At 43.2% G+C, this 22,291-nt stretch overlaps 1 protein-coding gene across 1 annotated transcript in view; it reads right to left on the bottom strand.

Moving 5' to 3' along the window:
* Positions 1-22,291, bottom strand: part of PASD1 (PAS domain containing repressor 1) — a 51,046-nt gene that overhangs the window by 11,972 nt on the left and 16,783 nt on the right. The window contains exons 2-11 of the mRNA XM_082061807.1: positions 15,611-15,702; positions 14,068-14,124; positions 12,512-12,666; positions 11,863-11,954; positions 9,932-10,021; positions 8,725-8,845; positions 7,903-8,016; positions 7,092-7,210; positions 6,143-6,225; positions 1,814-1,920 (exon numbers count right to left, since the gene is read on the bottom strand). Coding sequence (XP_081917933.1) covers positions 1,814-1,920; positions 6,143-6,225; positions 7,092-7,210; positions 7,903-8,016; positions 8,725-8,845; positions 9,932-10,021; positions 11,863-11,954; positions 12,512-12,666; positions 14,068-14,099 — 913 coding nt within the window. The 5' untranslated portion in view covers positions 14,100-14,124; positions 15,611-15,702. The remainder of the gene's footprint in view (positions 1-1,813; positions 1,921-6,142; positions 6,226-7,091; positions 7,211-7,902; positions 8,017-8,724; positions 8,846-9,931; positions 10,022-11,862; positions 11,955-12,511; positions 12,667-14,067; positions 14,125-15,610; positions 15,703-22,291) is intronic.

Genomic DNA, 22,291 nt, shown 5'->3' with positions numbered 1-22,291 from the left:
ACCTGCACAGTAAGATTAAAGTATTGTTTCCTTCGAGTGTGTTGTGCAAATGCTCTTTTTATATGTAAGAGTAGATCCATGGCTAGTAGAGATGTAGGACATAAATCACTAAATAGATTCTCTGCTGAGTGACTTGACACCACCCTCAGTATAGTCAGTGTTTCCATCAAACTGCATGCACATATTACCAAAAGGACATCATCTGGTTAAGTAACTCACTTCTCTCTGATTCATCTTTTAAACAAACAGCACTAAAAGTACTATATTCGACAGCAACTCAAATATTCCTTTAATATTCCCATCTACATGCTTGCTACACTTGACACAGCTTGTGTGTAGCCCCTTTCACAGCTTCCTTCGTGTGCTCAGCCAGGCAGCCCACGTCCCTGCCGCCTGTTTGGCACCAGCGCTTTGCCTTGACAGGGCAGAAAAGCCGGCAGAGAAGTGGAGTGGGGAAACTTGACATTCAGTGAAGAAGCCATTTTCTCCATTATCTACTAGGTCCTTAAGCATCTCATCAATGTAGGTGGCAGAGGGTAAGTGGTAGAGATGGGGGTGGTTTGTATGTCAGAGATGAAGCAGATTGTCCAGTTCCATTGTGCTGGGGGGCTGTGGAGTGCCTTGGTGTCCCTGCATCACACTGCTCTGCATCTCAGAGCAATTACAGCATCCCACTGTCTCTGCTCTCTGGGGTGTCCTTATTTCCTTTTGAGAACACACTTCCCTTACAAATGGACAGAGCAGAGAGGGAAACAGACAGAGAGTTTGCCCAACAGGAAACTTATACATAATATTTATTGGCAAAATATCCGATTACCTAGATGCATTTTACAAAGTGGTTAGCTACTTATCATCAGAGTACTTGGCAATGCAAACCAGCTGAAGGACAGACCTAATTCTGGCTCAGTATTTCAGTCTGAAGTCCATGTAATAAAATGGAAAAATACAGTCTCAGGGATAAAGCATTTCACACGCTCATCTGGTAGGAAAAGCATACTGACTACCAGCAGACCCTGTCTGCTGCCACCTTTTGCCCTTCCTCAGATCATCGCCAGCCTTCAGCAGGACATGGTGCTTCAGCAGCCGGCTGCACTGCCGCAGTGCTTGGGCTAAGTGCTCCTTCTGGCCTGGCTCCTCCTGGGCTCTTGCAGGTCACAGTATTTCACCTTGCATGAAGATGAACTTCGTGGATATTCCCTGATGTTCACACATCAGCCCAAACTGGACTTCTCTGCTTTACTTTCAGGCTGACCAAAAATGCGCCACCTTCACCCGCAGGGAATCCGTATTCAGTACTTTTGTATTTTAAAAAGGGTCTGAATCTCCAGAAGCATTTTACTAACAGTGAGCTTCACAACATCTAATGGCACAGGCAGGTGATCCAAGTACTGCTTTTGGAAGGCATTTTGGTGAGCTGAGCCTCCCGGCTGACTCCAGAGCCCTGGGGACCAGCAAGAATCCATGACCTGTGACAATCAACAGAACTACCAGGGTTTGGGGCTGACCTAACAAACTGGGGGCAGAGGGTGTAAAGTTCTGACTTCCCATCTATTAATCTTATTTCAGTCTCCTCAGACAACCTGTGCTCAAACATGGTATCTGTCAGTTTGGGAAAACTGCACAAACAGTTCCTGATCTGAGTGAATTCTGCAAGGATTCAGCCTCCCAGGTAAGTGTCAGCTATGACAGTCTGTCATGGGAAAAGAGAATTCCCTTGTGCTCCTGACAAAGATGCCTGTTGCGACGACAGTAAAAGGTTTTGCATGAGTGACAAGATCAAAGACAGGCATGCAGCAGAGGGAGAGGAACTTACAGTGTTCATGGCACCTAGCAAGAAGCTCCAGGTCATCTGCGTGGTAGTAATCATACCCTGACGTTCCTAGAACCTCAAAGGGTAAATATCCTATAATAGGTGGAGCCCTGGAAGGGAAGCAAAGGGCAGGGAGTGAACACAAAAATCTGACAATTTGACATCCTGGCAGACACGCTGTGATCCTAATGACCAAAACCATCTTCTATGTTCACCTGGCAGGGAAATCAGGAGTGGGTTTTCATATACACAATGATGTCTTTTCATATACAAGCAGAAAAACAACAACCAAAACACCAGTGAGGCAGCGAGGGAGAGGTAAAAATTGAGAAAATGAAAAGGTGTATGTTTACTGTTTCATAGCCTATTCATTATGTGGGTGTAGAGAAAGGCATGTACGTACGCAAGTGACTCAATTCTTTAAGCACGCTTGTGAGACACACAGCTTGAGAAACACTACGGCTGTTCATGTGCATAATAACTTGGAGCTTGAGTAAAATTATCCAGTAGGTTGAATGTAAATGTCATCTGGGTAGTAACTGTAGAAGGAAAAGTGTGGAAGCTGCAACGTGTGTCAGGACCAGCTTGGATAAATGAAGAAGTAGTTGTTCCTATGGAAAAGTTTGGGAAATTTTCACCTGGAAAAGTGTGTCTGTGCTGGTAGTAAAGATAAGAATAGGCATGGGGCTGATTTTAAAGACTGTTATTTCAATGGCAGGTAGATAAAGAATCGAGGAAACATTTAGATGGGCACATTGCAATGACTTACCTGACTATTCCGCTGCCAATACTAGATTTTCCATTTTCTAGGGAAAATACGAGATTTTTTTTAAGCAGGTGTCCTAACAATACTGAGCTTGCCTTCACCAGAGCCTGCTAGCTTATGACTATGAAACAACACTGAAATGCGAGGAGAAAACCACTATTTTTGCCACTACTGCCTAGATCACATGCCATCTTCTGTCCCCTAGTGCTCAAGTACACCCCTGCTTGTACCAATTCAATCATCACATGTCCTCGGTGAGGCAGGATTTGTGCTAATTTGGTTTCATCTGTTTGTTTTGGCTGCTGGATGTGCTGACAGCACGAGGCTCACCTGCCAAGTTCTGCCTGTTCCTCAGGAATAAGGTGGTGATGTGTTAGCAAAATGGTTAACAGTTCAAAACCAGGGCAGTCTGAAGGTGTCACTGCCTATCAAACATGTCTCTCCCGCTGCCTTTCTCTTGGTTTGTCAAGTGACTCTATTAAGGAAGGCTGAATGCCATAAAGTGGCCAAGAATATGAGAAAAAAATTATTTAAGTGTAAGTACATCTGGGTTTGGATGGATTGATCCTGAGTTTTCTGGATATTAATGTGGGAAGATCTCCTGTCCTGGCTGAGGCTCCACATTTGTACCCTTGAGAGACATAGAAGGCACAAATTTTTCAAGTAAAGAGAGCCCAGACAGGTCTATTCTGTTCCCCACAGCTATGGGTAGTCTGGCACCAAATTGGAAAGAGGGGAAAAGGAAGCAGAGCCAGGGATCCGATCAACAGCAGCCCCAGGAGGATCGAAGTCTTAGCAGGAGCTCCCAAGCCCCAGCACAAGGCATTGGCTGGAAGAGCTGGTCCTCCGCACTCTGATGGCAAATCTCTTAAAACACAGTGGTCTCCATCACAACACAGCTTTATTTATTCAATTATTGTTTCATAGAGCACTGTGTTCCTTTTCCTCATGTGACCCAGATTTCTGCTAATGCTGATAATACATGTATTTATTAAAGTGTCCTTCCTTGCTGTCTCTTTGGCAGAACGTGCCAGTGTCTCTCTTATCTTTAATGACATGCTTATATTCAAGACAATAATGTCTTTCAGATGCACATCAGATAAACATTTAAGCTGATCAGGAAAGCATTATGCTTTCCAGACTTTTGCCAGAATCCTTTAAATGAGAAAGCAACCACAAAATGCTCCTCATCTGTCATTTGACAAGGAGCTGCCTTGTTTGTGAACAGTTTAGAGGTGTCTTGTTAGCTTAAGTTCCAGCCTTGAGGCCTGCAACTCACTGTGCAAATGGTCATGCACGATGTTCAGAGAACCTTTTGAGTGCAGTCCTTTAATAAACGATGGGAAAATAAGGAGAGGACCACAGTGCAGAAGAGAAAGAGACCATTATCAAAGCTGACAGATTTTCTTCCTCTACACCTATTTTCATGTAAACCCAGAATAAAGATTTTTCCTGGTTTTCTAATGCTTATCCAGATCTATGGAGTGCTTTCTGCATTATCTATCTTTACTCCCATTTATGTTGTTGTCATGATAGCAAAGGTCCTGATTTCAACTCATGCTGGGTATCCTTTGCCCCTGCTGATGGCGCACCTCAGTGTCAGGCGGCGTGAGTTGACACAAATAAGCAAGAAATAGCAAAATACCCAACACCATTTCACAGGGTCCTGTGGACTGTACTGGAGAGAGGTTTGAACTGGTGATTAAATGAGAAAACCCACATGATCCTCCATTCATTCTTCAGTCTAGGCTCACTGCTCACACCTGGGGCTGTCACAAACTCTGCCTCAGCATCTGCACCAGCTTAACTTACTCTCTGTAACAATGGTTTCCTCACTGGAGATATCAGTGGAACCAGAGTGGCTGCAAGCAGCCGGCACAGAGATTCCTCTCTGAGTCATAACCCAGAGTCATCAAAAGACTCTTTGATAGGTTTCAAAGCAGCTCCTGCTCGCCTTATTCACAGGAGCTGCTGGGTGTTGTGGTTTAACCCGGCAGGCAGCTCAACACCACACACAGCCGTTCTCTCACTCTCCCCCGCCCTGCTGAGACAGGGGAGAGAATCGGGAGGTAAAAAAAAAAGGTAAACCTCGTGGGTTAAAGGCAGTTTAATAAAGGGAAAATAATAATAATATATAAAAGAAGTGATGCACAATGCAATTGCTCACCACTCATCAAACTAATACCCAGCCAGCTCCCAAGCAGCAATCGCCTGGCTACCTTTTCCCTACTTCATGTACGGAGCATGACATTATATGGTGTGGAATATCTCTTTGGTCAGCTGGGGTCAGCTGTCCTTGCGGTGTCCCCTACCAAGTTCCTGTGCATCTCCAGCCTCCTTGCTGAAAGTCCTTGACTTGGTCTAAATGTTACTTGGCAACAACCAAAAATGAGTGCGTTATCAACATTATTCTCATACTAAATCCAAAACACGACACTATACCAGCTACTAAGAAGAAAATTAACTCTACCCTAGCCAAAAGCAGGACACTGGGACACAGCTCTTTGGAAAAACAGCTCATTTCATCAAACAGTGAAATGGGGCTTAGAGCTCTTTTACAGATCTTAATATTAATCACCTGATTCTGGAAATGTGCATTACTGGACAGGCTAGCTAAAGTCTAACAAAGTCACTCCAGCAAGATCCTGACAACAATAAGCCAACTGTCTCAAACCACACAGCATTAACTGCAGAGCTGTCGCAGGGTCAGTTCCTCCATGTTTCAAGGTTTGATGTGTGAGGTACACACCTTGTTTACCATATAAATGCAAGTTATTATTTGTTTATAGTAGCTCTCTCTCTTTCTTAATCTAACTGTGCAGATGATATTTAGGTTTTTTTCCTCCCAAATATTTTTTCCCTACAGCCTTATTTACTAGTCTTCTATTTCTAGAAATGAAATTAGTACCTTTACAAAGCTTGCAAAGGGAGGGATAATGGAAAGGGTAGGATTTTGCAATGCATTTATGCTTACATGTCAAATACAGAGAAATGAGTGAACAAAACCCTCCAGCTTCTTTTGAAGAAAATTAATCCTATAATAATCAGCTTAATAAAGTGGTTCCAGTCTGTTTCATTCACCAAGTTGAATCCTAGTCCACCATATGCATTGTAAAAACCAAATCTACAATTAAATCATCTAACCCATGCCTTTTTATTTTATTTCTGTAAATTCCATAATTTCTCAAGGTGAAAATCAAAAGTTTATGGACACTGTAAAAGATTTAGAAGGTTTCCTGAAAGTTGTAGGTGGAAAACAGAGGAACTAAACCAATACAGGGAATAGGACCCACACTGCTCAGTTTTAAAGACTTAATATCTTGGTGAAGTTAGACATTTTTCTAGATATTTTCCCACCATTTAATATGGTTTCTTACCTGCCTAAAATATGAAAGGGAGCAAAGCATTTAAAGATGCCTAATAAGTAAGTTCAGAGTATTATTACTTATTCAGTTGCATTTAATTAGAGCTATTCTGCTCGGTCTGTCAGGTAATAGCTACACAAAGTTTTCTGTTTTAAAACTACTTTTTGTTTATTCTTCAGTGACTAAAACCAAATCTCTTACCTGTGGTCCAAGAATAAAAACTTCCATTCCAAACTATGCCTCGATGTAAATTCTTCACATGGCTCTTCAACATTGCAGAGCTCCTGCAAAACGGTTGGCACATTCAGACATTTAATTCCATGAAATGCCAAAAGGAGCCCTCTAACAAGACTAAGGATCCATCTTCTTGGTACAAAAAACCCCAGCAAAATACAGGACTTTTAAAGCATTTGACTTATTTTCTCTAAGGAGTGTATAAGCCTAGTTTTATAGATACATAAACTGATGAAAAGTGGCTGAATATTTACCCTGGGCTGAATTTCAGAGCTAGGATACATAGTCCAAGGGACTCATCTTGCAGTCTGTGGGCAAAAGTCCTCAGCTTTTTGTAAATATTGGTATCTGAAGATGGATGACAGCAGCAGGTCCAGCCTCAAACCCAGCTGGCTAATGTCTTCTTGAGCAAGAAGCACCTGTAGTCATTATCCCCATCCTCACTGCATTCCGCTACAGAACACTTACAGACAAGCGGAAAGAGTCCACAGAACACAGTGCTCACAGTGTTTCCAGACGCAAGTGGACTTCTTACACAAAGGAGATGTATTTCTTTAAAGGCTGCAACTTTTCAAGCAGTTTAGCTGGTCACCTTGCGTTGGCACTTCCTGGGCTGACTGCTCCGGGACACTGCACCACACCACCACCTCTTCTCAAACGTAATTCCCGCTTTACCTCATCATTCCAAAATACACACTTTATGTCATCTTCTGGCCAAAACCACAGTGGTGCCCTCTCTCATTTACCAACCCTTTGCACAAACAGTCTGTGCTGCTGAGCTCCCTCCTCAAGAGGCCCCTGCGACACGGCTCCCACCCGAGAGCCGAGCACACGGCCCGTGGTACCAGCAGCAGCTCTGCCGCTGAGCACCGACCATCCCTGCGCAAAAGGGACAATGGAGTCGAAGAGCTCTCACCTTTAAGAACTGCGGGGTGACGAGACGAACAGTTGCTACGAGGCAAACCTGCTCCTCTGTGGCTGACCTGAAAGCTCGTGCAATAGCTGACTCAAAGCCATTACAGGAGGGTGTAGGCACTAGACACAACGAGACAATTTATTTAAGAAGAAGAGGAAGGAGAGCTTTCTTTTCATGTTAAGACAGGTACAATGACTGATGAAACCCAAGCAACAAACCCGTCCTACTCATAAGGTGATGCCACACTGATACGTGCTGATGTTATTGAAATCATTACCCTTTAGGCTTTGAGTTACACAGTTGTAACCACCCGCTCCTGGCTTGCAGGGAAGCTTCATAACAGCTCTGAGCAGCTCAAAGTGTGCAGCTACAGTCTCCTTGTCAGCCTTTCTCCAGCTCAACATTTGCAAGATTCAAGATTTTACAGGTTTCTCAAACTATTTAATATTTTTAAAGTCATTTGATTGCCACAAGTGAGGCAGAGTAGCATATTTTACTGGTTATTTGAATAAGTATGATCCTATGATTCTATGAAGTAGGCTGCTTTACAATCGGCAGTGGGTCAAATGGAGGTGGGATCAGTCTGGCATCACTTCCTTAAGCACAGAATGCAGAAGATTGCACTTTTCTGACCAATTGCCTCCCCACCACTTTTATAGGAAAAATATCTTCAATATATACAGAGCTCATTCCATCCCTGCCGATTATGGGGCATTTTCAGCAGAAGCAAGGCTGTTAGTAGGCTACAAATCAACACACAAATTAAAGGAAAGAGGTAGAGAGGTAAAGGCAGGTTGGAGCGGTAACTTACCATGAGTAAAATATTTAAAATCCACTACAAATTTCACATATTCATACATCAGGGGCTCATTTGGATCTAAGTTGCCTCTTGCTAAATGGCAGCAAAACTCTATTTGTTTGTCTGCTGAAACGAAAGAGAGTGAGACAAATGCAATGTTACCAGAAATCTGCACTTTAGCACACTCCATATATCGAATCTATCTACATGTTTATACTAGCCCTGCTGCTGTGGTGTCCGAGCACAACCTGCTGGGGATGCTCTTGATTCCTGTAAGTAACTGTTGGTTAGGAAGATGCTGCTGCCCGCTCTGGTACTGGGGATGTTTTCTGGGGGAAAGGGACATATTAGGGGTGGGACAGCAGCCAGAGGTAGAGATCTGGATGGATTGTTCAGATAGGAAGGCTGTTGCTTAGATCACACGTAGGGTTTCTCAGGTGCCTTGAGACATGCAAGCTTCCTAAGGAACAAAGACTCTGACAAATCCCTTGGGGATTTTTTCCTACACTTTTCCTTCCCCCAGGCCCCTCACACATTTCACGGGCTCAGACCAGCATCCTGCCCTGGGAAAAACATCTAGTGAGGGAGACTTCACCGTCCTGTGATGCAAAGCAGAGAGTAAAACCCAGTCTGTTCAAATCAAAGACCAAGCGCTAGCAGCACGTAGGAACATTATTAGACAATGTGCTGCATTAAAACCCAGAAATATTAACCGCGGCAAAACAGAAGTGTCAGGCAGGAGAATTAAATAGCTGGAGAGTCCTGTGCATGCTCCCCCAGGAGCTGTTTGCCTTTGGCAAACTTCCCTGACCGCCAGACACGAGCACAGCTTACCGTTTAGGAAATCAGCTGCAACAGGATCTGTCATGAGCACATGTGGAGAAAGGAGCTTGTACACCTCGCTCTGCTCCCGCTCAGGCAGAAAGTTTAATATATTTTGGTCCACCAAATCTGACTGATACAAAAGAATGCTTTGTCATGTTCAGCAGTACAACCTGACACAACCACTTGCCTTTTCACCCCACAGCAGAGCACGGACGCTGCCGGTTCGGCACAGATGTTTAAGACAAGGAACCCCAGTCAATCTGCAATTGGATCTAGGGCAGAATACAACCCTTAGATGATTTTACCCTGGGGTTGCTATCTTTTTGCGAAAGTTTGAATGGGTCCCAGAGGTTACCCTTCAGCCAGATGCAAGCTGGAGAAGAAACCCTGGTACTACAGGAATACAACATGATGAAAAATATTGTATCAAAATGAAAATGTGAAACATTTCCCTTTGGAAGCACAAGATAAAAGTGGGAGAGCTCCTCCTCATATCCTCTATTTGTCTTCTAGGCTGAACATCTGGCAAAATCAGCTTGACCTGCAAGTGTTTCAGTGCAGATAAACCCACACATCCTGACTAAATGGGTTCTACCAAAACGTCAGCACATATTTGTTTCTTTGCACACCAGGACATTCAGCCAGGACAACTGTGTGCTCAAGTTTGCCATCATATACCATAGCATCCTTAATATCTCATGCTTGGCACTAGATAAAAATAAAAAAACACTTCTGAGGGGCCAGCAGAAATTTCTTCACCCAACAGCTAACTGATTTCTAGAAATTCTCCCAGAAAACTCTGAGGCCACATTCTTGTTACTAAAGGCCATGGGCTCAAAGTAGAAAAACCCAACATCATTAGAAGATCAGAGATTCAGCCCTGAAATAATCTTTACAGCATGCACAGATTTCACAAGCATGAGATTTTCCATATACCTGATGGGATGACCACCACCCAGACACTCCCGCAGATGTGCAGCCAAGGGGTGAGCTGCAAGTACAGTGAGTTTGCATAGGTTTTTTTAGCTAACTCACAGACCTCAGGAGAGAATCTGTTATTCACGGGAGCCTGAGAAAGTCCCTAAGAGTTTGTAGATTTATCCCCTACCAAAAGCTGCCTCTATGGTTGGACAAAACCAGGCCCCAGCCCTGCAGTGATGGGGCTGTGTTAAGGCAGAGGAATGATTCTTCAACATATTGCATTGTCAGAACTTACCGGTAAATGTCCAAGCAGAGACGAGACACTATCAGATACGTAAATAATAATCCCATCAGTGGTAAGAGCAATAAGAAAGCCATCTAGTGCCTAATGATAAAAGGCAGGCAAAAAAAATAATAATAATAAAAAAAATTATGCAAGGGAACTTAAAATGTAATAGGTTAATTTATTCTTTGGTGATGCTTTTAACAGCCTAAAACTAACATAAATAAATTACAAAATAATAGTTCAATGTAGAAAAATAAATATTACACATGCTGTCTAATTCAACATTCTTCCTATATTCTTATTTGCTTATTAATATTAAATTGTCTCATATTTTTCACTCAGCGAGTATTTATTTAACATAAAGCAAGACAGTGGTGGTTAAAATTTCTACACCCACGCAATCCTAGTGACTTCAGTCACTTCATTATGTGTTCTGAATTACACAATAGTTAACCAATTCTGTGCGTAAGGAAATGTTAGATAGCATCACGGCAAACCCAGCATTGTGGATGGATGGGTGGGTGGATGGATAAGGAGAAACGGAAAAATTATACAATGCTGTATTTTTAGCAATTTCTGGACAATATAGACAAGATCTAAAGCCTTATTTATTTTGCTTAAAGCACTCATTTGTTAGGCTAGTGACACAACAATTTTAAAATTTGCTTTGTTTCTCCTTTCTTATTCACAATGATTTCTGTCCTGGAGTTTAAGTTCTCTGTCCCTTTTATGTCACTGCATGTGATTTCCTCTTTGGGTGTGCTCCCTATTCTTCACAACACCTTCTTGTACTATTGATCCAGTGTCTATCCTTATTCTTCTCTAACACTTACCAAGGCCTGAGAGGTTTAATCTCTGGTCAGCAGTGTGGACAAAGCCAACTGTTCCAAAAATGCTGTGAGGCTGCTCTGCAGCTTAGCTACAGGGAGCCAGAGATGCAGCATTCACCACATCCCTCACAGCCAGTTATTCCCCACCTCACTGTCATATTCTGCCTTTGCTGAAAATAAGCTCTAACCAGAAAAAAAACATTGATTTTTAAGTAAACTGGTCAACAGTCTAATGTAGTCTAGCAAGCCATCAGTTATTGAAGGGCTGTCTTCCCCCTGCCACTTCTAAGGGGGGAATTTGTTTGGATTCAGCTGGAACAAACTAGCTTGTTTGGTGAGAGAAATTCCCAGAAAGAATGAACAGACTTTTCCAGGGAGGTGAGTCATGACATCCTGACAAAAAGGAGTAACTAAGACGCTGTAGCACCTCCCAGCTTATCCCAGCATACACCCTTATTTTGGTGGGGCAAGGAGCACCAGCTGCCCACGCAGGGTAGGAGATGTCCTCGCCAGAGGAAAATGCAGCACAAACCAAAAGCCGCATCCTTAAAAAAGGCTCACAGTGCGTCTCTAGATCAGCTAAGCATTTCAGAGGTGAGAGTACCAGAGCTGTTCTCCTGAGTGCACTTAAAGGCAACCCGAGCAAAAGATACAGCATTCACATCACAGGTACAGCACCGCACAGCTCGCAGCAGCAAAGGCAGCAAAGTAAATGTTGCCTGGCTAATGGGATGTGGGAGGAAGAGAGTTCCTCTGCTTTTTTCAGGTCCTTTCAACTTTTTGCCAAAACTGCTAGCTCTAGCAGCTCTTCTGAGAAGAGCAGTTCTCCTTTTCCTCTCTCACCGGGCCAAATCTGCGCCAAATTGGTCTTCATTCCTAAAATAAAAGCTGTTTATCTTTAAGGAGAAGCGTTCATATTTTTAGTTCTGTGTCTGCAAAGCATTTAGCACAACATGGGTCTCTGTCAGGTTTGTATTATATATGCCAGCAGAGCATAAATTATTAACATTAACATTGGGACCTACAGGTGAAAAGCAAAAGTACGTCTCTGAACTACTTCACTGAACTGATTACTTCTCACTAATCTATGCAGCTTTAATTTCTTCTTACCTCTAACATCAACTGGGTGAACTCCTCGTTGCTAAGAAATGAAGGCTTCCAGTCTTGTCTAATCTCACAGGCTTCTGTCTGTGCTGTGATTTCTTAAAAAGAAAACATCAAAAAGGGAACGTGACTCATGCTAGTTGGACTTTTTTTTCATTTTCAAGTAACACTAGATTTCTTTTAAGAGCTTTTCAGAGGAATCATCCTCAGATCATTCTCCACACAAAGCCTTCTTGTATGCAACAGTCATTTCCCACGCCATCACGATACAAATGCATTAGAAATCAAGAAAAGGAAGAAGAGACATTTTGAGTAGTCTGAAGATACCCTTCAAAAATTAAGGTCAATGAGCTAATTTCAGAGTAGCTGAGCATGACCGTGAGCAGAGGGTGTGTATGACTCTGGAGCCATTTCAGGAAGGCTCACAGGAGTGCCCAGCAGCAGGACAGGCTGCACCCAACCATGCCCTGTCCCAGGAGACCTGGGAACATGGCACAGAAACCCTTTTCCCCCATTTTTTTGCACTGCATGCTGTTCCTCAGCTCTTCCTCCCCCATGTTCTGTTTGATAGCATACAAAGCGGGCCAGGGGACGTGGAGGGCAGTGAGATGCAGAGCCAGTGCCTTCGATGGGAGCAGCCAGTGCCCCTCAGTACCTTTCTGTTTCTGCAAGAAGTCGATGGTCCTCTGCAGTATTGTGGACTTGTCCATCTTGAGAGGGTGGCCATGGCCCTGCAGCATTGTGCAAAGCTCTTTAATGAGGACATTGAACTGGTCTCTCCTCTTCTTCTCAGATTTGTTGCGTGATGCCCTGGGTGACAGAAACATAAATGCCACTGAATAAAATGAAGAATGTACAGCTTGACCCAAGGAAAGGTAAATGGCCCTGGCTCAACAAAGCACTTCAGACACAAGAATCTAAACTTTGCTGGGACTGCTCGTTTGTTTAAAATTAGGCTTGGGTGTAAATGCCTTGCTGGTGCCTAGAGCCTTGCAGCAGGACTGAGCTCACTGTCAGCAAGACGAATCTGGAGGTAACAAATAGGATTAACATGCATTTGAGCCAAACCATATCCCTGTGTACATTTCAGAAGCAGTTCCCATTGTTTCAAAGGCCATGATAATGAGGTGAAGGTGTTATGGGTGAAATTTTTACAGTACGAGAAAGAAGTCCTTGCATCTACATGCTCATGTTTTTCCCACCTCATTTTTAAGAACTTTTGTTTTGCAGTAAGTAGACGCACGAAATCCAAAGGATACCTTACTCCCTGACTGGTACTTGCAAAAGTACCTTATAGAGAGACAATACCGTGCAGAGACAACTCAACTGCAAAATGAAGTCAAGCACATGCTCTTGTATGTGGTTTTGAAAATCTGCTGCTATGATATATGAAACTGGGAATGTTAAGAGTCTGGCTGCAGAAACCACAGAATAGTTTCCAGCTTTCTCTAATATAATTTAAGAATGTTTTATTAGGGGTTTCCTCTCCCTTGAAAACAATAAAGGAGAAAGCAAATCCATTCAATTTTTTCCAAAATTATCTTTCCAGTGCTCATATCTGAAAAACCACTATTTTCATACAACCTTTTCCAGTAGTAATTAATTGTCTTTACAAGTGTGTTCATGATTATACATGCTTCCCGTGATCTAGACCAAGGGTGGTATGCAGAAAGCATTTCCATTCACATTCAGCTTGGCATTTAAAGGTTCTCAGATCCAGCATTTACATTCACAGCCATCTCTGTTTCGGCACTTCTGTACAACGACTAATTACAACTGAGCCAAAATGCTTCTCTGAAATGAAACTAACTCATGCCTGTGCTAAAGCAGGACTGCTCTCTAAGTTTCACAGGGAACTCTACAGGTGGGCAGCACTGCATGATGCCAGTAAAATCACAGGTCAGGAGTCCTGCATCAAGATAATAAATAGCCATGGGCTACCACAAGATTCTGAGGGCATGACAATGTAATTTAAGGACTGCTCAGCAGATTAACCCATTGTAGGGGTGGTCAAACACACTATAAGAAGCTGGAAAACGGTGACTTAATTATGCTGTTTGAGGTGCACTATACACAGCCTGTAAATGGCATGAGGGTTTTGCCTCTGACATCAGTGGTCCCAAGTGCTTTTTCAAGTATCAGACAACACGACATTTAGAATTCTCCCTCGAGAGAGCTTCCACTCCCAGCGCTCTCTGCATTCCTTCATACCTCTTTGCCCTGTCCTTCTCATCTTCATCCATCAGTTCGTTTACACAGCACAGGGCTCTGGAAGGAAAAGACAGAAATACTTACTGAGATATACTCCCTGATCTTGTCGGGGATGTCAGAATATGGAGCTCACTGCTTTGTACTTTATGATCTCCTAGATGTTTCAATCTTCCCTTTCCCAAACTCCACTCTTTTTATGTAGTTTCTTGCTTGTTCTGTCAACTAGTGAGGCTTGAGAAGTGAAACCATTGCTATATGCTGCAACATACAGCTACAACAAGCGTGACTTTAGAGGGAAAGAGCTAAGAGCCAGCAGCCCCACAGCCTGCCTTTGTGCTCCACTCACCACAGGATGGGGAACTCTGCCCAAGCACTGAACTCTGCACAGGAATCAGCATCTCCCCTGCAAACCTGAGAGCCGATTTGACCCTGAGGTCTGTATCAGGCAGCACTGCGCCTGGTCCTGGTTTGGAAAACCAAACAGGCTGCTGGTTGATTTCAAGCATGGCAATGCTTGAAAAGCATCTGAGATTTTTTTCACAGTGAAAGGGTAGAGGAGGAAGAAGAAAACTGTGCTAATTCCCCAAAGGATTAGTATTAGGCAACAGCGGGGTACTATCAGGACATCTAAGGGATGATATGATAGACAGGCTCATCCAAAGCACCCTGCAGTTGATGACTGCTGCTTGCACTGGTGGACTTCCACCACATTATCTGAGCTGGGATTTACACCCAAGACTTTAAGTTAAAAATCCCTGACCTGGCACTAACCAGTGAAGAGAAGGGAATGTGACCTCTCTTCCCTGGGTTCTGCATGTCCCTGCACCAGAACAGTCATTGTGGGCTGCTGCCTTTATCTTAACAGTTCCTGCAGCACAGGTAAGGAGAACAGTAGGTAACAACTCCCAGTGAGGACAGAGTATTGTCAAATCCTGTGAAATTATGGAAAATTCAACACAAGGGTAACTTCTTCACTAGTGACTTGCTTTCTGTGACTCAGACAGGCTAAGTCCAAGGGACGGGCAGCCAGGCAGGTGCAGGCAAGGCGGCTGCCATCACCCCATGTCATGTCAGCCGGGTCAGCTCTGCTGGGTTGCACTCACCTCAGACACCTCCAAAGAGGAGATCGCACCCGTCCCTGGCATCAGCACCCATCTCCCTCCATCTCTAGTGAGCACTTTCACTGGCAAAACCCTCCCAGACCATCCAGCACTCAAGGAACATTTTTCAATGGGTACATCCAAATGTTTCTCCCTGCTTTGAGACTACTCCAAGCTTGAACAACTTGGTGGCTATAGAAATAACATGAAATAAAAACACCCACAACTGATAACAAGTCAAAGATGCTGCTCACAGTAAAACCTACAAAAATTGACTCTTCCTTTCCTGCTCCAGGGCAAGTATTTCCCTCCCTGCAGATGACCTTGGCAGAAGAAACTGCATGATTTCTTTTGTCCCAAAATATGAACGTGCACTCCCCTGGAGAGGGGAGTGGTTGTCGCTGCCTGAGTCACCGAAAGCTACAAGACAAATTAGAAATTACCTGTTCTATTCCTCAGATTCATCAGTCCAGACTGACGGAGTGGGATTAACACTTCTTATCACCATGTAAATAGAGACGGAGAAAAATTAATCCTGGAAGGAAAAGTAAATGCATTTAAAACACAGTTGTAGGTAAGATTTATCCTACAGAGCAGTAATCACTTTGAGCTGAAAAAGTCTGCCACCATAAATTAGAAACATGCTCAAGTATAACTGGTGAAAGCTCAGCAAAGCCTCCAGGAACAGGAGCTGGATCATGTTTTGAAGGTCCTGGCTCTGTGTGTACCACCCGTGGCTGCAGAAGCAGCTTGGGAAGGGCAACAGGACCTCTCATGTTCCAAAAGCCATGTGGGGCAGCAGACTGGAGGAATGGCCCGACCAGCTTGGGGTCACAGAGAATCAACTGGAGTCCTTCCAAAGTATGGCAGTTTACCTGGCATGTGTGCTATGAAAACCAGTGAGTACGGTCCACACTTCATCTACCCAGTCTTGCAACCACAAACCTCCTTCAAGATGAATATGATTACTTAAAGTCAGCACAAGCCACAACAGCCCACCTGATGGATTTAAGTCCTCCCACCAAGATTTGCTACTTATGGGGGACACGCATCTCCTTTTTGTTTGCGATTTCAATGGTTACTAATGAACAACCTGAGCTCATGACTATTCCCACACCACAGTACCCATCTCTCTGTTACTGCTGAAATTTATTTGGCTTCAGATGAGCCTCGTTCTCAGGAAGGATACAGACACAACCAGGCTGGCGTGACTGACAGTAATATCTTTAACAAGAGGCAGATACCAGGCTTCCAAATTTAACAAGCTTTTTATGCTCTTGAAGTGACCTCTCTGCTTTAAGCCCAGGTTCATGCCTGTTTCTCCTGTTACCACTGGTTCCAGCATCATCTCAAGATTCAAAAAACTGCTGCCACTACCAAGGTATACATACTTGTAACCATGGCGAACAAGCAAACATACCCCACATTTTTGAGCATCTAAAGAACTAGCAAGAGCTTGTTCGTTTCTCCAAATAGCAAAAACACCTCAAAGGGAAGAAAACACAAGAAGGTGGCTGAAGAAACACTGCAAGAGACACACGTCAGGCACACATGCTGGCAAGGGCAGCTGGGATTGGGTAGGGGTTGACAGTGTGGGGCTGCCGCTGAACACCATGAGCAACACAGGCCCCTAGCAGTGGTACCCTGAGAGGGCTTTGCAGGGGAGGCTTATGTGAGTAACGTGAGACAATGAGCCAAATTCCTGCTTATTGCAGCTAAATGACCTTATGTAAGTTCATTTGCTCAAAATTATCGGTTCAGATAAAGCATAATACAGTGGTTGTAAATATCATATGGAAGTTTCCCGCAAGAGGCTTGAACCTCCTCACATAAGTACAGGAGTAACATATAAAATACCTAATGTGGCAAGTGATTCAGTAAAAATTGCAGTGGGGATGAAGTGAGCATTCTCATTTTGAAACATACAGTTCCAGGGAAAATCCCACACAACTCCCGATATCCCCAGTGAAGCCGCAACTGAAAACAACAGCTACATAACAAGTTTAAACATGGTGGATCTGCTATGCTTCTCTTCTCACGGTCATTGTACACTGGTCAAGTTACAAGTTATTAACCTAGCTCAGAAGGAGGGTGTGACCTTATTTGTTACCCTATTGAGCTATCATAGAACTGAGATGCTTATCTAAGTCACCATGGCTCATCGGTCAGTGCTGTCTTATCAAAATCATACAGTTGCTTCTCCTCTAGAAGAATGACTTGTACAGAAGTTTTGCTAACTTGTAATAATTTAGGAGATACGTAGGTAGAAAGAAAATACTTTTCAAAGCAATGGGTTAAATTCTAAAAAATGCCTGTGAATACACAAACAGATCTATCACAACTTTTCAGGAAAAATTTCTTCCATGCGGGCTTAAGTATGTGAAAATTCAGCCAAACAAAAGTATTCTTCCCGAGCTTTAAGTGCAAAGCTTTATGCAGAAACCTTCACACTGCCTCCCCCATAGGTTCTCTAACAACTCAAAGCTCCCGAGAAACCTGACAGATTTTCTGCCTTGTACGTGTGGTTGCCCTCCCAGCCAGTTTGAACAGTGGTAAATTAAGGGAAGCTGTTTGGTCACTGAGAGAGACAACATTGTGGTTAATGATCACCGGGTCTCAACCGGGAAATGAAGCCCAGATTCTCCAGTAGCACCAACACATCCCGCGGCTGCACGGCTGGTGTGAGCTGCAAGGGGCAGAGGAATGAGGCTCCCGGTCAGTGCCAGTGGGACACCAAGTGACAGACATCCTCGGTCAGCTCTGAGGCTACAACAGAATAAATGGCCAGCAAAGACTCCACAGGCCCAAACACACAGAGAGGCTCTTTGCACGATGCAGCAGGACGGTGAGCTGCAAAACGTCTTAGTAGAAGACACCTAAGGACAAAATATTCTTAACCGGATTAAGCACTTCAGGACTACATTTAGCTAAGTGCTTTTTGTCTTGTTATGAGCCAGAGCTAAATATAGTAACCAGAATACTTAAGAATAGTTTTATAACAGTTGTAGACACTCCTCAGCAAGATAAGGCACTTAGCGCTACTGACAGCAGTATGTCTGCATGTTAAGAATATTTTAAATAGCTCCAGATAGAACGTCTTTGACCTTAACTGTATAACCAGAGGGATCAAAATTTATTTATTGTCTCCTGAAAATCCTCTCATGCAACACTTGGAGAGAAGGATTCCTCAAATCTATGGGCAGGTAAAGAGAGGACAATTGTCAGTGCGGTTGGCATTGTTTTTCACCCCAACAGGTGAGGATCAGCTTTCTCACAAAGGAATGCACACCCATCATTGCTTAATGTCCTCTGTAAAGGGAAAAGATTTTTCTTCTCTTGTACAGGGAGTCTCAAAAAACACTCACAGCATTTTAAGGGCAAGTTATATTTTAGGCTTTTCAAATATCGCAGTATTTGAAGTTGCTTCCAGGGCTACAGAAAGGGTAAGGTAGTATGACAGCCTTAACAAGACAAATGGACTTCTCAGACACACAGCTAATAGATAAAGCACTATTCCATGCTATCTGCACTATTATGGCACATTTTTTACTGCTAAAGGAATGTGAGAGAGAATTTGCTTAAAATCCTTTGTTTTGTAGAACTGCCCAGCTTTAGGAGCTATCTGAACCTGCAAACTTTTGACTAAAGAAAACGTTTATTTATTGGCTTGCTGCAAATTGTCAAAATATTAACATTACCTTAGGATCACTCTTAATGGAACATCACATTAGTAAGAATCATGTCCTGAAACCAATAGTTCCCATTAATGCTTCATTATAGCTTTATTTTTAATTATTTGGCAAGGCAAAGATCAGTCTATGAGTGCAACACTGCACATTTCTTTGTGATCAGCAGCAAATAAAGCTTTCATCGATCACCTAAAAAGGGTCCCTGAACCCAGGTAATTTGATTGCTTTTCCCACCTTTATCAACTGGTCTAATTAAAAATATCTCCTATGCATAAAAACTTTGTTGTGCTTGTATTTATTTTCATAAAATTTTGCATTTGAGTAACACATGGCAGATAGGGAGTCTTCAAATGTATACCATAGAAAGTATTTTAATTATGGAAATGTGCTGTGCTAATAATTTCCACAGATTTTACATGCAACGAATTCAGCAGAGAGCCCTCAATTACAACATGCAGCACTTTGTGGCACAATGCAGTCATAAATACGAGAGTTAATGCATTCCCTGGCAATACGATTTATATGTCAACACGCTAATGTTTCATTCTTCTTGAGGGAACAGGAGGGCATAGCTGTGGTTGACAGCTAAGGAGCTGATTTAATTTTTAAAAGGCAGAATTTAACCTTTTCAGTAAAGTGCTACTGATTCAATTATAAGATGCTAATGTAAATGACATTTGAAAAACCAAACAGGGCTGTTTAGCACAAGAAGTGATCACCATGGAGCACCAGAGCCCTGCTGCCTGTCCTGTGCCGTCCACTGCTGAGCCACCCATCATACAGAGCCCGGAGGAAAGCCAGGGCAGCGGCTCTCACAGCCCTCTGCTGCAAAGGTCTTTCTGTTTTACTGTGCAGACTGCAGTGACAAACTTACCCACCCTGGGACAAGTGTTTCTGGACAGGCTTTGTCCCAGCACTTCAGCAATAGGAGCAGCAGCTGCTCTGTCCCGCTACCGCATCACCCTCTGCTGGAGTCCCCACCTGGCACTGCCTCACAGCTCAGGGTGAAGCACGACATGGAAATGCAAAGACTAAAGCAGATGTGGCAAAGGAGCTGCATCTCTGCATTATTTGACCTGCTTGCTTTTTTTTTTCCTCCTGCTTGCATTTTAGCCTCTCCTTTCTTGCCATGCCTTGCCTCACCTTCTGTTCTTCACTCTTTCCTGCTCTTCTTTCACTTATCCCTCTTACTTAACATCCATTGGTTTGCAATTCAGAGAACTGGATCTTTCTTGAATGTGGTTCCTCTCCATTTTGTCGCTTCTTATGTTATCTGCCTTCATATTTTCATTGTTTTTTCCTGTGTTCTTCACTTTCCTCTTCTCAAAAGAGAAACAGAAATGTTATAATGATCTCTGAATTGACCGTCAATCAGCCATTTAACTGTGGGAACTCTTGGCTTGCCCAGGTCTGAAGCATACAGGACTGCCAAATTCTATTTAGAAATTATGCTGGTGGGGATCAGAGAGAGTCTTCAATATGGTCAGCTCACACACCACTGTGGTCCGGGCCCAGGAGCACCGGGTCCTGCCCTGTTGATAGCTCCTAATTCCAGATTCAGACCCTTTTCCTCTTTCAGTTCTGCTGTAGCTGTGCAGCTCCATCCTTTACAGCATCCTTTACACCACCTGCATCTCCACGGCGGGGGGTGAGGGAAATGGTCCCATGCAACACGCTCATCTCTGGCAGCAGACACACACCGTCCCGCTGGGGGGTACCAAGGCAGGGTGACATGCCATGACGGTACCTGCATTTTCACACAGCATCTTTGTTTACCGGAATATGGGAAATGGTGGTGAATTAGTTGAAGGAGCCAAATATCCTGTGTCCTCTTTTGTTAACCTGTCAGAAGTGGACTATTTGTGCCACTGTTGTAACTATTGCACCCCAACGTGCTCACTCACCTACAGCACACTAGCCCCTGGTTTATCGAGTTCTACATTTAGCTTGTTACCTGTGACAGGTTTATGACTGCATTCATTACAGCAGTAACAGCTTCAGACAGAAGCTAAGAGGTGCCCAAAGAAAATGAATTATAGAGAACAATTACACCATGAAAAAGGCTGTATCAGAACACGGTGGTTCACACAGAAATATAAGCAAAAGATACAGCGAGGAACAATGGCAGTGTGCTCGTCTTGTTTTGTTTGGGAGGTTTTTTGTTTTGTTTGGTTTTTTTTGTTTTGTTTTGTTTTATTTTTAACCAGGATATGCCATTCTGACAAAAGAAAGGGAAAAAAAAGATTAAAACTGAACAGGCACTTGAAAAGATGATTACTGGAACAGTTTGTTCTCTAGGATTTTTGTCAGATCCTGGAGAAAATAACTGGCCAAGTTTGTTCTGTTCCAGCAAATTACTGAACCTTTCAGGGTAAAGATACAACATTTTAGAATATTACTTAAATGTCTCCAGGGTTTCTGTAACAAGAAGGGCATGCATTAAATTAATTCTATCAATTTGTCTAATAGCCCCTTAAAATTCTCAAAACATGGCAAAAGGCAGAACTGCTGATTCACAACCTGAGGTAGCACAAAACTGTATTTCTACTGGCACAAGCAGGCTAGGATAAAAATGCATATAAAAATAATATTTCTTCTGCAGTCTTGGATGAATACTTGTGTTCATTTGTAGTCGTTCAATTGCTACAGGAAAGGTAGATGTGTGTTGTACTATGAAATAATTATATGTAACCTGTAAACAACTCTGTAGCACATCTGACTCAGTCAGACATAGAGCCAAAGAGCCCTCAAAAAATAACAGTTTTCCCTTGTGTAGGATGGGAGCAAAGGCACTCGTCTGCAGTTAATCCTTCAGCAGAAATTGAGATGTGTGCTTTCGTGGGATTATTTCCAGGAAAGGCATGTAGAGCTAAAGAGAATACAGCAATATTGAAACCTAAGAGTCAGAGTCTTTTGAACAGAATGTTCCCCAAAATTTTCATCAAATACAGTAGCTCTGCTGCTGCTTATGGCTGATCCTGATGGTGCAAATGCATGTGTGTAGGTGGGTACATAGACATACATATATAAACACACATTTTGTTTCAGAGCAATTTGCAAAAAGATACCAAGAGCAATTTCTACCCAGGAAAGCAGTGATGATGTTCAGGATGACTCCTGCACCGCTCCCCTCCTGATGCGGAGGTTAAGGAACCATTCCTGCTGGGTGCAGTGAGGGGAAGGCGAGCAGAGCTCCTTCTCTCACACCTCAAGCCACCTTCTGTCATACTCACTTCTCTGGCAAACCAACAAGGATGGGGTGCGTGTGGGAAAGTTAACCCAGTAAATTTCAGCAATGAAACAAACAAACAAACCAACGAACCCAAAGCTATCTATTCTGCAGCTTAAACAATACGGACAACATCTGATCACAAACCCACTGCTGAAATTCTGGATAATTCAGGGTTTCATTCAAATAGTGTCAACACTATCAGA

Source organism: Streptopelia decaocto, assembly GCF_964273445.1.
Source record: "Streptopelia decaocto genome assembly, chromosome: 10".
In the NCBI taxonomy this organism is placed as follows: domain Eukaryota; kingdom Metazoa; phylum Chordata; class Aves; order Columbiformes; family Columbidae; genus Streptopelia; species Streptopelia decaocto.
This window is presented reverse-complemented; position numbering and strand designations above follow the sequence as displayed.